Here is a 12,536-nt window from a genome sequence, read left to right on the forward strand (position 1 = left end):
AAGAAGAAGAAAAAGAAACCAGCAGTGGTTAAGCCACCATAGGCCATAACAGCACATTTGTAAAATTTTTCATGTGTAGACTTAAATGTTCTATAGGAACTGCTAACTATTTAATGCAAAATATGCTAGACTTAAAAGCAGAATTGAACCTGTTGCTTCAGTAGCATTTTGCACAATATAAAATACATATTATAAATTCTCTATAACATGAATCCTATCCTAAAAAAAGGTCGGACAAACTATGAACTTCACCAAAATTTGCAAAATGTGACAATGCTATAAAACTTGCATGTCATTATACGATGTTTTTTGCAGCCATTATGCAACAATTTTACTAAAATGATCTCCAGTGCTTTGGTGGTGCACAGCAAAATTTTGAAGTTTAAAACCTGTTTGATTGCGTAACAATTGTAGCAGAGAAGCAGGCTGTAATGTGTCATGAGGAATTGTGACAAAAAACACACTCAAAAAAAAAAGATTTTTCAAATTCTTCTGACTCTATCCCATTTCCAAGTCATCGGCATTTTTCATATTACCTTCCCCCAAAAGTACTAAGCAACTGTAGAATGTAATAAAAGAAGTAAGATTTGATTTGAATAGCAGTGGAGTAGACACAGTAGAGGTGCATCACCATCTTGCCGGCTATTTCTCTTGGCTGCCACCCCCCCCCCCCCCCCCCCCCATATGTTCACATTGCGAAACTAAATCTAGTTTCAGGTCGTTTAGAACATAATCTTCCTAATGAAAATGGTTTTTAAAAATTTGCACACAACTTTTTTTGGTAAAAATAGACTGCAAGTCGATGGCAAAGTTGCTGATTTTAATAAAAATGCTAAAGTTGGGTTTTTAAGTCAAAGACCTTGTGTTGGTAAAGTTGTTGCTAGCAAAGTTTCAGGTCTATCCCGCAATTATTTCCGGAGATATAAAAAGGTAAAATTCATTTTTTTTTCTTTAATAGGGTCTATGTCTTCTACCAATTTAGCTTCAAATTATCCATATGAAAATTGTTAGAAATCTTGTTTATAGTTTTGCATAACAGAGTGAAAAAAGGTGTACAAGATGGCCAAGTTTTGTTTCTTTCTAGAAAATATAACCAGAGATTATAAGTCTAAAATTTGCCGTAAGCTTGGGGTCACTGTTGAAAGCTGCACTAGGGCACCAAACAAATTACTATATCTCTGCAAGTATTACATTGGCAAAAGTAAAACATTATCAATGTTTATTGGGGACACTCGTGAATCTTCACACAAAATTTTATCAAAAACCGTGATGGTCACGCAGGAACGTCTAGCCCACTGTGCATGGAATGACTCTGCACTAATATTATGCAATAATACAAAGGAGTTTAGTGCCAAATGTAAAATTTGCCAGGTGTGTGCTGCTTAAAACAAATTGCAAAATTATAAGTCACACACAACTATTTGGATATAGAAACTTGAAACAGAAAAACAGGTTATAACTAAAACATGAGCATTCAGAAGAGAACTGACAAGACACAAGATGTGCAAAGTATGACAGAATTATTTTTCAAATGGAAATGATACATACTCATAATGTAGAATGCATATATGTGTTGTCTGCAAATAGAGTTTATCAAAATCTTCTTTTTACCAGAGTTCGAGTGACCCACCTGGAAAGAAACAAATAGCAAGTAAATAAGTGTACATATTTATCTCTAAGCAAATAATGCAAACAAATCGGAGGAAGTTCAAGCATGTTTCCATACACATATGGCAGAATAATACATATTCGGAATAACATAGTACATAATTTGTTTAGATTTCCTACAACTGTGTGCTGTGTGATGGTATACAATAGAAACATTGAAAAACATTCTAACTTTTGCGAATACATTGAAGAAACTGTCAAAATACTCATTGTAAATGAGTTTGTAAGGAAATAGCTGGAAAACATATTTTTTTTTAAAAAAAGATAATTCTGCGTAACTTGCAGTGTTGCATCAATTATTTCAGAAAAAACATTAATGAAATAGATAGATGGATATTCAATGATCACAGGCCCTGCAGACCACACACTGCTTCTACAAACTGCTTCCATTCCTTCCTCTTTTGTGCCCTGTTTCTCCAGTTGTCTTCATTTCCCAGGGCTGCTAGGTCCTTTGCGAGGTCGTCCATCCAGCACTGCCTTGGTCATCCAATGGGGCGTTTGGTGTTTGGTTTCCCCGCTAGTGCCATCTTTGCCTGTCGTCCATCTGGCATATGAGCTACATGGCCACACCCATTGTATTCTTTTGCTCTTTATCTTCTGTAAGATAGTCGATTGTCGCATCAGAAGGTAGATTTCCTTGTTTTTTGCAACTTCTCCATTATCTAAAACTGGCCCCCATATCTTCCTCCTTACTCTCCTTTCAAATATTAATAGTTTTTCTCTTTCTTGCTTAGTCATGCTCCATGTTTCTGAACCGTACATTACTGCTGGGCATATCACTGTGTTACAGATTTTCATCTTAATATTCACTGCGATTGATTTAGAGCCAAGCGTCTCTCTGAGGGATTGCATGCATTTCATTCCCACTACTATTCTTTCCTTGATGTCCATCTTTATGTTGTTGCCCATGGTAAACCAAGATCCTAAGTATTTGAAATTTACCTTATATTCACTTCAAGCTATTTGAATTTTTTTAGGGGTGTTAATAATTATACTCAAATTTTTATTTGGAACAATGGACTCTTGCATGTCGCCCAGTTGTTCACACACCTGTAGAACTGCGGACTGTGCAGGAGAGTAGGCTTTAATCAGTAATGATCCATTGCGTAATTTTCTCAATGACAACTTCTCCAAATTTATCTTCAAGTCATGCAAGTCTTGAACCTCTTGCCATCCATCTCAAGAAATTCTTCCTGCTCTTGTCTTCTTCCTGATTTCATGAACTCTTTTTTATCTCAATTCACTTTGAGCCCTACCTTCTGTGCATAATTGTCCATTTTCTGGTATATTTCTTTCAAGTCATGCCTTGATTCACTTAATAGTACTATGTCATCTGCATATGTGAGACAGTTGAAGTTACCATCAATCTCTACTCTAGCCCACTCCTGTTACCTACACTCTTTCATTACTTTCTCTGATATGACATTGAGAAGAACACATGAGAGAGCGTCCCCTTGTCTGAGGCCTGTCTCAATCTCGAATGTTTCTGATGTGGCTTCTTGGAATTGTACTGCTGCCTTTGGCCCTTCCATACAAGCTTGCACCATTCTCACGAGCTTCTCAGGGATTCTCAAGTCACACATTGAATTGTATAGGCTATTCCTGTGGATGCTGTCATATGCGCGTTGAAAATCGACGAACGGGCTGTAGATATCTTTATCATATTCCCAGTGTTTTTCAAGCAATTGTCTTAGTGTGAAAGTGTGATCTGTTGTTGATTGGTTTGATTGAAGGGAGCTTGGTACTCCTGTATGTTGTTCTCTGTGAATGGTTGCAATTTTTCGAGGATAATGATGGACAGCACCAATGTTACATTCAACAAACTGATTCTTCTGTAGTTACCACATTCCATTTTGCTTCCCTTCTTGTATATTGGGCATATTATAGCCAATTTCCATTCTTCTAGCAGTGTCTCCTTCCATATCAACTGGATCAGTTTATATATCACGAAGTGTAAGCTCTCGCCTCCCTCGTTGATTAATTCTGATATTCTGTCCTACCCTGGTGCTTTGTTGTTTCTGAGTCCTTTGATTCTGATCTTCACGTCTTCTTCACTAACTTCCCATTATTCTTCATCAGTCCTTTCCTCTGTAGTGTATGCAGGAAATATCTCATCTTGGTCTGGGCGATTCAACAGTTCTGAGAATTAGGTAAACACTAACGCGCGCGCCCACACACACACACACACACACACACACACACACACACACACACACACACACACACACACACACACACACACACATAAACAGACACAAGCAGACATATGTAAAGGCAAAGAGTTTGGGCAGAGATGTCAGTCGAGGCAGAAGTACAGAGGCAAAGATGTTGTTGAATGACAGGTGAGGTATGAGTGGCGGCAACTTGAAATTAGCGGAGGTTGAGGCCTGGTGGATGATGGGAGGAGAGGATATACTAAAGGGCAAGTTCCCATCTCCAGAGTTCTGATAGGTTGGTGTTAGTGGGAAGTATCCAGATAACCCGGACGGTGTAACACTGTGCCAAGATGTGCTGGCCATGCACCGAGGCATGTTTAGCCACAGTGTGATCCTCATTACCAAAAAACACTGTCTGCTTGTGTCCATTCATGTGAATGGACAGTTTGTTGCTGGTCATTCCCACATAGAAAGCTTCACAGTGTAGGCAGGTCAGTTGGTAAATCACGTGGCTCTGCCTTTGATCGTGTACACCTTTTGGGTTACAGGACTGGAGTAGGTGGTGGTGGGACGGTGCATGGGACAGGTTTTACACCGGGTGTGGTTACAAGTGTAGGAGTCAGAGGGTAAGGAAGGTGGTTTTGGGATTTCATAGTGATGAACAAAGAGGTTACAAAGGTTAGGTGGATGGCGGGAAGACACTCTTGGTGGAGTGGGGAGGATTTCATGAAGGATGGATCTCATTTCAGGGCAGGATTTGAGGAAGTTGTATGCCTGCTGCAGGGCCACATTCAGAGTCTGATCCAGTCCCAGAAAGTATCCTATCACAAGTGGGGCACTTTTGAGGTTCTTTAGTGCGAGGTTCTGGGTTTGAGGGGATGAGGAAGTGGCTCTGGTTATTTGCTTCTGCACCTGGTCGGGAGGGTAGTTGTGGGAAGCGAAAGCTGTTTTCAGGTTGTTGGTGTAATGATTCAGGGATTCAGGACTGGAGCAGATTCGTTTGCCACAAAGACCTAGGCTGTAGGCAAGGGACTGTTTGATATGGAATGGGTGGCAGCTGTCATAATGGAGGTACTGTTGCTTGTTGGTGGGTTTGATGTGGACAGAGGTGTGAAGCTGGCCATTGGACATATGGAGGTCAACGTCAAGGAAAGTGGCATGGGATTTGGAGTAGGACCAGGTGAATCTGATGGAACCAAAGGAGTTGAGGTTGGAGAGGAAATTCTGAAGTTCTTCTTCACTGTGAGTCCAGATCATGAAGATATCAATAAATCTGTACCAAACTTTGGGTTGGTAGGTCTGGGTAAACAAGAAAGCTTCCTCTAAGCGATCCATAAATAGGTAGGCGAACGAGGGGGCCATCCTGGTACCCATGGCTGTTCCCTTGAATTGTTGGTATGTCTGGCCTTCGAAAGTGAAGAAGTTGTGAGTCAGGATGAAGCCGGCTAAGGTAATGAGGAAATAGGTTTTAGGTGAGGTTGCAGGTGATCAGCGTGAAAGGAAGTGCTCCATCGCAGCGAGGCCCTGGACGTGTCAAATTTTTGTGTATAAGGAAGTGGCATCAATGGTTACAAGGATAGTTTCCGGGGGTAACAAATTGGGTAAGGATTCCAGGCGTTCAAGAAAGTGGGTGGTGTCTTTGATGAAGGATGGGAGACTGCATGTAATGGTTTGAAGGTGTTGATCTACGTAGGCAGAGATAAGTTCTGTGGGGGCTTGGTAACCAGCTACAATGGGGCGGCCAGGATGATTGGGTTTGTGAATTTTAGGAAGTAGGTAGAAGCTAGGGGTGCAGGGTGTCAGTGGGGTCAGGAGGCTGATGGAGTCAGGTGAAAGGATTTGTAGGGGGCCTAAGGTTCTGAGGATTCCTTGAAGCTGAATTTGGATAGTGTCTTGGTGAGTTGGATCATTAGGAGTAGGATTAGGATTATTTTTCTTCGTGGAAAAATGATATTTCCAGCGGAGAGTAAGAGTGTAGGACAGGAAATCTTTGACGAGGGCTGTTTGGTTGAATCTGGGAGTAGGGCTGAAGGTAAGGCCTTTGGATAGGACAGAGGTTTCGAATTGGGAGAGAGGTTTGGAGGAAAGGTTAACTACTGAATTGGGGTGTTGTGGTTCCAGAATGTGTTGATTAGAATTTTGAGGTTTTGGGGGGAGTGGAGCTGGAAGTGGGAGATAGAGTAGATGGGAGAGACTGGGTCTGTGTGCAATGAGAGGAGGTTGAGGTTTGCTGGAAAGGTTGTGGAGAGTGAGTGAGTTGCCTTTCCGGAGGTGGGAAACCAGGAGATTGGATAGTTTTATTTTTTTTATTATATATATATATATATATATATATATATATATATATATATATATATATATATATATATATATTAAAAACAAAGATTCCAAGACTTACCAAGCGGGAAAGCGCCGGCAGACAGGCACATGAACAAAACACACGAACACACACACAGAATTGCTAGCTTTCGCAACCGATGGTTGCTTCTTCAGGAAGGAGAGGGAAAGACGAAAGGATGTAGGTTTTAAGGGAGAGGGTAAGGAGTCATTCCAATCCCGGGAGCGGAAAGACTTCCCTTAGGGGAAAGAAAGGACAGATGTACACTCGCGCGCGCGCGCGCGCGCGCACACACACACACACACACACACACACACACACACACACACACACACACACACACATCCATCCGCACATACACAGACACGTGCGGATGGATATGTGTGTGTGTGTGTGTGTGTGTGTGCGCGCGCGCGCGAGTGTACATCTGTCCTTTTTTTCCCCTAAGGGAAGTCTTTCCGCTCCCGGGATTGGAATGACTCCTTACCCTCTCCCTTAAAACCTACATCCTTTCGTCTTTCCCTCTCCTTCCTGAAGAAGCAACCATCGGTTGCGAAAGCTAGCAATTCTGTGTGTGTGTTCGTGTGTTTTGTTCATGTGCCTGTCTGCCGGCGCTTTCCCGCTTGGTAAGTCTTGGAATCTTTGTTTTTAATATATTTTTCCCATGTGGAAGTTTCTTTCTATTATATATATATATATATATATGTGTGTGTGTGTGGGGGGGGGGGGGCACGCGTTAGTGTTTACCTGGCCTTCCCCCCCCCCTCCCATGCCACTTTCCTTGACATTGACCTCCATCTATCCAATCCCCAGCTTCACACATCTGTCCACATCAAACCCACCAACAAGCAACAGTACCTCCATTATGACAGCTGCCACCCATTCTATATCAAATGGTCCCTTGCCTACAGCCTAGGTCTTTGTGGCAAATGAATCTGCTCCAGTCCTGAATCCCTGAATCATTACACAAACAACCTAAAAACAGCTTTTGCATCCTGCAACTACCCTCCTGACCAGGTACAGAAGCAAATAAGCAGACCCACTTCCTCATCCCGTCAAACCCGGAACCTTCCATAAAAGAACCCCAAAAGTGCCCCACTTGTGACAGGATACTTTCCGGGACTGGTTCGGACTCTGAATGTGGCTCTCCAGCAGGGATACAACTTCCTCAAATCCTGCCCCGAAATGAGATCCATTCTTCATGAAATCCTCCCCACTTTGCCAAGAGTGTTTTTCCGCCATCCACCTAACCTTCGTAACCTCTTGATTCATCCCTATGAAATCCCAATACCACCTTCCCTACCCTCTGGCTCCTACCCTTGTAACTGCCCCCGGTGTAAAACCTGTCCCATGCACCGTCCCACCACCACCTACTCCAGTCCTGTAACCCGAAAGGTGTACACGATCAAAGGCAGAGCCACGTGTGACAGCACCCAGGTGATTTACCAACTGACCTGCCTACACTGTGAAGCTTTCTATGTGGGAATGACCAGCAACAAATTGTCCATTCGTATGAACGGACACGGGCAGACAGTGTTTGTTGGTAATGAGGATCACCCTGTGACTAAACATGCCTTGGTGCATGGCCAGCACATCTTGGCACAGTGTTACACCGTTCGGGTTACCTGGATACTTCCCACTAACACCAACCTATCAGAACTATGGAGATGGGAACTTGCCCTTCAATATATCCTCTCTTCTCGTTACCCACCAGGCCTCGACCTCCGCTAATTTCAAGTTGCCACCACTCATACCTCATCAGTCATTCAACAACATCTTTGCCTCTGTACTTCCGCATCGACTGACATCTCTGCCCAAACTCTTTGCTCTCTCCCTTAAAACCCACATCCTTTCGTCTTTCCCTCTCCTTCCCTCTTTCCTGATAAAGCAACTGTGTGTTGCGAAAGCTTGAATTTTGTGTGTGTGTTTGTGTTTGTTTGTGTGTCTATCAACATACCAACGCTTTCATTTGGTAAGTTGCATCATCTTTGTTTTTTATGTATACAGGGTGAGTCACCTAACGTTACCGCTGGATATATTTCGTAAACCACATTGAATACTGACAAACCAATTCCACAGACCAAACGTGAGGAGAGGGGCTAGTGTAACTGTTTAATACAAACCATACAAAAATGCACGGAAGTATGTTTTTTAACACAAACCTATGTTTTTTTAAATGGAACCACATTAGTTTTGTTAGTACATCTGAAGATATAAACAAATACGTAATCAATGCCGTTTGTTGCGTTGTAAAATGTTAATTACATCCGGAGGTATTGTAACCCAAAATAGACACTTGAAACCTCTGACGTTCAGTTGAGTGTTGTATCAAACATGGGCCACGGTCGGCGAGCAGCATCTGCAGGGACATGTTTACGATGACGACCGTGTTTAAGAGTGTGACTGTAGTGCACTGTTGTGGTTTAGTCTAGATGTTGCAGTGTCCGCATGTAGCGCTTGCTGCTGTTGTTATTCTGCCTTCGTCTCCACACGCAGACCAACTGTAGGACAGCGTGTTACCAGACGTCTGTGATAGTGTAGTGTTGTAGGAACTGTGACCATGGTGTATTCGAACTCTGAAAAGGCGGAGATGATACTCATCTATGGCGAGTGTCGACGAAATGCAGCTGAAGCCTGCAGGGTGTATGCTGAATGGTACCCGGACAGAGAGCACCCAACGTGCCGCACATTGCAAAATATCTACCGCCAACTGTATGCAACAGGTATGGTCATAGCACACAAACGGGTCCGTAAAGGCCCGTCACAGGAGAAGCGGGTGCAGTTGGTGTGTTAGCTGCTGTTGCCATGAACCCAGACATGAGTACACGGGATATTGCGAGAGCCGGTGGACTGAGTGAAAGTAGTGTCATGCGCATACTGCATCGTCACCTCTTTCACCTGTGATGACTTTAATCATCGAGTGCAATTCTGTCAATTGGCATTAACAGACAATGCATTGCAGTTCTACCTGTTTACCGATGAAGCAGGTTTCACAAACCACGGGGTAGTGAATCTACGGAACATGCATTACTGGTCCGTGGACAATCCTCGCTGGCTCAGACAGGTAGTGCGACAGCGACCGTGGACTGTAAATGTATGGTGTGGAATCATTGGCGACCACCTCATTGGTCCTCACTTCATTGCAGGAGCCCAAACAGCTGCAACATACATCATGTTTGTACAGAATGATCTGCCAACATTGCTCAAAAATGTCCCACTGGAAACGCATTGACGTATGTGGTATCAGCATGATGCTGCACCTCCACATTCCGCAATTAACACTAGGCTCACCCTTGACAGGATGTTCGACGGGCGTTTCATAGGACGTGGAGGACGCATAAATTGGCCAGCCCGTTCTCCTGATCTTACACCTCTGGACTTCTTTCTGTGGGGTACATTAAAGGAGAATGTGTACCAAGATGTGCCTACAACCCCAGAGGATATGAAACAACGTATTGTGGCAGCCTGCGGCGACATTACACCAGATGTACTGTGGCATGTATGACATTCATTATGCCAGAGATTGCAATTGTGTGCAGCAAATGATGGCCACCACATTGAACATCTATTGGCCTGACATGTCGGGACACACTCTATTCCACTCCGTAATTGAAAACGGAAACCACGTGTGTACGTGTACCTCACCCCTCATGGTAATGTACATGTGCGTCAGTGAAAAAGACCAATAAAAAGGTCTTAGCATGTGGATGTAATGTGCTGCTCCAGTCTCCTAAGGTCCATCACCATTCCCTTTGGATCCCTACGTAATTCGGTGCTCTGCGATACACACGATCGAACAGCGGAGGAGTGGTGCTCAAGCATCAACTTTAGGTTACAATACCTCCGGATGTAATTAACATTTTACAGTGCAACAAACGGCACTGATTACGTATTTGTTTATTTGTTCAGATGTGCTAACAAAACCAACGTGGTTCAATTAAAAAAAAAAACGTAATTTTGTGTTAAAAAACATACTTCCGTGCATTTTTTAATGGTTTGTATTAACCAATTACACTAGCCCCTCTCCTCACGTACGGTCTGTGGAATCGATTCGTCAGTATTTGATGTGGTTTACGAAATATATCCAGCGGTAATGTTAGGTGACTCACCCTGTATATGACAGGTGAGGTATGGGCGGCTGCAACTTGAAATTAACTGAGGTTGAGGCCTGGTGGGTAATGGGAAGAGAGGATATATTGAAGGGCAAGTTCCCATCTCCCAGAGTTCTGATAGGTAGGTGTTACTGGGAAGTATCCAGATAACCTGAACGGTGTAACACTGTGCCAAGATGTGCTGGCCATGCATCAAGGCATGTCTAGCCATAGGGTGATCCTCATTACCAACAAACACTGTTTTCCTGTGTCCATTCATACGAATGGACAATTTGTTGCTGGTCATTCCCACATAGAAGGCTTCACATAGTTAATTAATTAAACCATTAATTTTTATTAGTCTGTGATGTTATGTTTCAGAATTGTTACAAATAAGACTTTTGCCATTTTGTTGCTGAAAATATTAATATTTCAAAAGATTGTTGATGCAGCTTGCTAAGAAAATCAAACAATTAACCTTAAATTGTTCATTTCTTCATTCGCTTTTCATTTCAGTTTTTGTATATTTCCAGACATTTTCTCTGTATGTTGTTGCAGTCCTCAAAGCTTCACGTACACTTTTTTCTTCATAGCTCTTGTAGAATGAATTATTCTAAATTTTTTTAATGCCCTTGTTTAGTCCTGCTGTCAGTTCTACCATGACTGTATAGTAATTTTAATAAACACTGGTTTTGCATTTAATTTATGCATGGAAAGTCTGGAGAGTTTCCGTGATAACTCATTGAAATGTTACAGTTTCTTTCCATCAAATGAAAAAGAAGCAGTATTTCATCAAAGTTGCTGTTCTTCAAAGAGGAAATACGGTAAAATCTCTGCGCAAACTCTTTTCCCCTTTAACATTAAGTTCAATGGTGTCAGTTAGTGTTACTGATGTTCTGTATGTAATTAATATCTTAAAAATCAGGCCAATAAATCCTGATTGTATTACACATTTTAACCAAATTCACAGTGGAAAGAAGATACAATATTAGAATCTTGAAAAAATTATTTGTACGAAGTATAAAACTTAGTTTTAGATGACAAATCATCAAAATACAGACCCTAATACATTATTTTAAAAATCTACAGTGCTATCTTTCTTTTATATCTGAAGCAAAATTGATTTTTCAGTGAATTTTCATCACTTACTGTATTTATTAAGAGATTTGATACAAAAAGGTCTTGTTAACATAGCTTACCTTTTGAGGGAATTTAAAGTGCTAATCTTATCTTCTTATCTGTCTTTTATCTGTTTCAGGCATGGATGGGCAAGTGGAATGGGAGCGATACGGTCACCTCATGTCAAAGTAATTTGCCCAACGGCGTAAGTTTGAAGAATTGAGGCACATTAAATTTGTTGTCTACTCCAAACGGAATAATATTTTATAGCCATATTTGGAAAAGAAGTAGTAATACACCACTGGAATATATACATTGATAAGCCAGAACATTATGATCACCCACCCAACAGCCAGTATGTCTACCTTTGGCACAGACAACAAGTGGTGACGTGACATGGCAAGGAAGAGTGAGGTCTTGGGAGGTCACTGGAGGGAGTTGGCACCACACCTGCACGCGCACACACACACACACACACACACACACACACACACACACACAGGGGCATCCACCCCCACCGGGCACCCCGCAGGGGAGGTGGGTGCAACACACACACACACACACACACACACACACACACACACACGCACACACACACACACACAGGGGCATCCACCCCCACCGGGCACCCCGCAGGGGAGGTGGGTGCGGGAGCAGGCACCATCTTCTTGAGAACTCGCAGCTCCTCACGCAGATGTAATGTGCCAGTATGTTCCTCGAACCACTCCATCACACTTGTGGCCTTATTACGTGGCACATTATCTTGTTGAAAAATGCCATTGCCGTCGGGAAGCATGATCGTCATAAGGGGTATACGTGGTCTGCAACCAGTGTACACTACTCCTTGGATGTCAAGGTGCCTTGCATAAGCTCCACTGTACCTGTGGATGCCAATGTGAATGTTCCCACAGCAAACTGGAGCTGCTGTCAGTTTGTCTTCGCCCCACTGTACAGGCATCAAGGAGCTGTTCCCCTGGAAGACGATGGATTCACACTCTCCCATCGGTATTGAAGAAGGTATCAGTATTCATTAGACCATGCAACACTCTGCCACTGTGCCACCATCCAGTGCCAATGATCACATGCCTATTTCAGTTGTAGATGTCAATGTCATGGTATTAAAAAGTTTCATATCAGCGCACACTCCGCTGCAGAGTGAAAATC

At 42.7% G+C, this 12,536-nt stretch overlaps 1 protein-coding gene across 2 annotated transcripts in view; it reads left to right on the forward strand.

Moving 5' to 3' along the window:
- LOC126354220 (acyl-protein thioesterase 1) overlaps positions 1-12,536 on the forward strand; it is a 117,217-nt gene that overhangs the window by 46,768 nt on the left and 57,913 nt on the right. For both annotated transcript variants that reach the window (XM_050003701.1, XM_050003702.1), the window contains exon 3: positions 11,512-11,577. In XM_050003701.1, the coding sequence (XP_049859658.1) occupies positions 11,512-11,577 (66 nt within the window). The remainder of the gene's footprint in view (positions 1-11,511; positions 11,578-12,536) is intronic.

The sequence above is a fragment of the Schistocerca gregaria genome, chromosome 3 (assembly GCF_023897955.1).
Source record: "Schistocerca gregaria isolate iqSchGreg1 chromosome 3, iqSchGreg1.2, whole genome shotgun sequence".
Taxonomy (NCBI): Eukaryota; Metazoa; Arthropoda; class Insecta; order Orthoptera; family Acrididae; genus Schistocerca; species Schistocerca gregaria.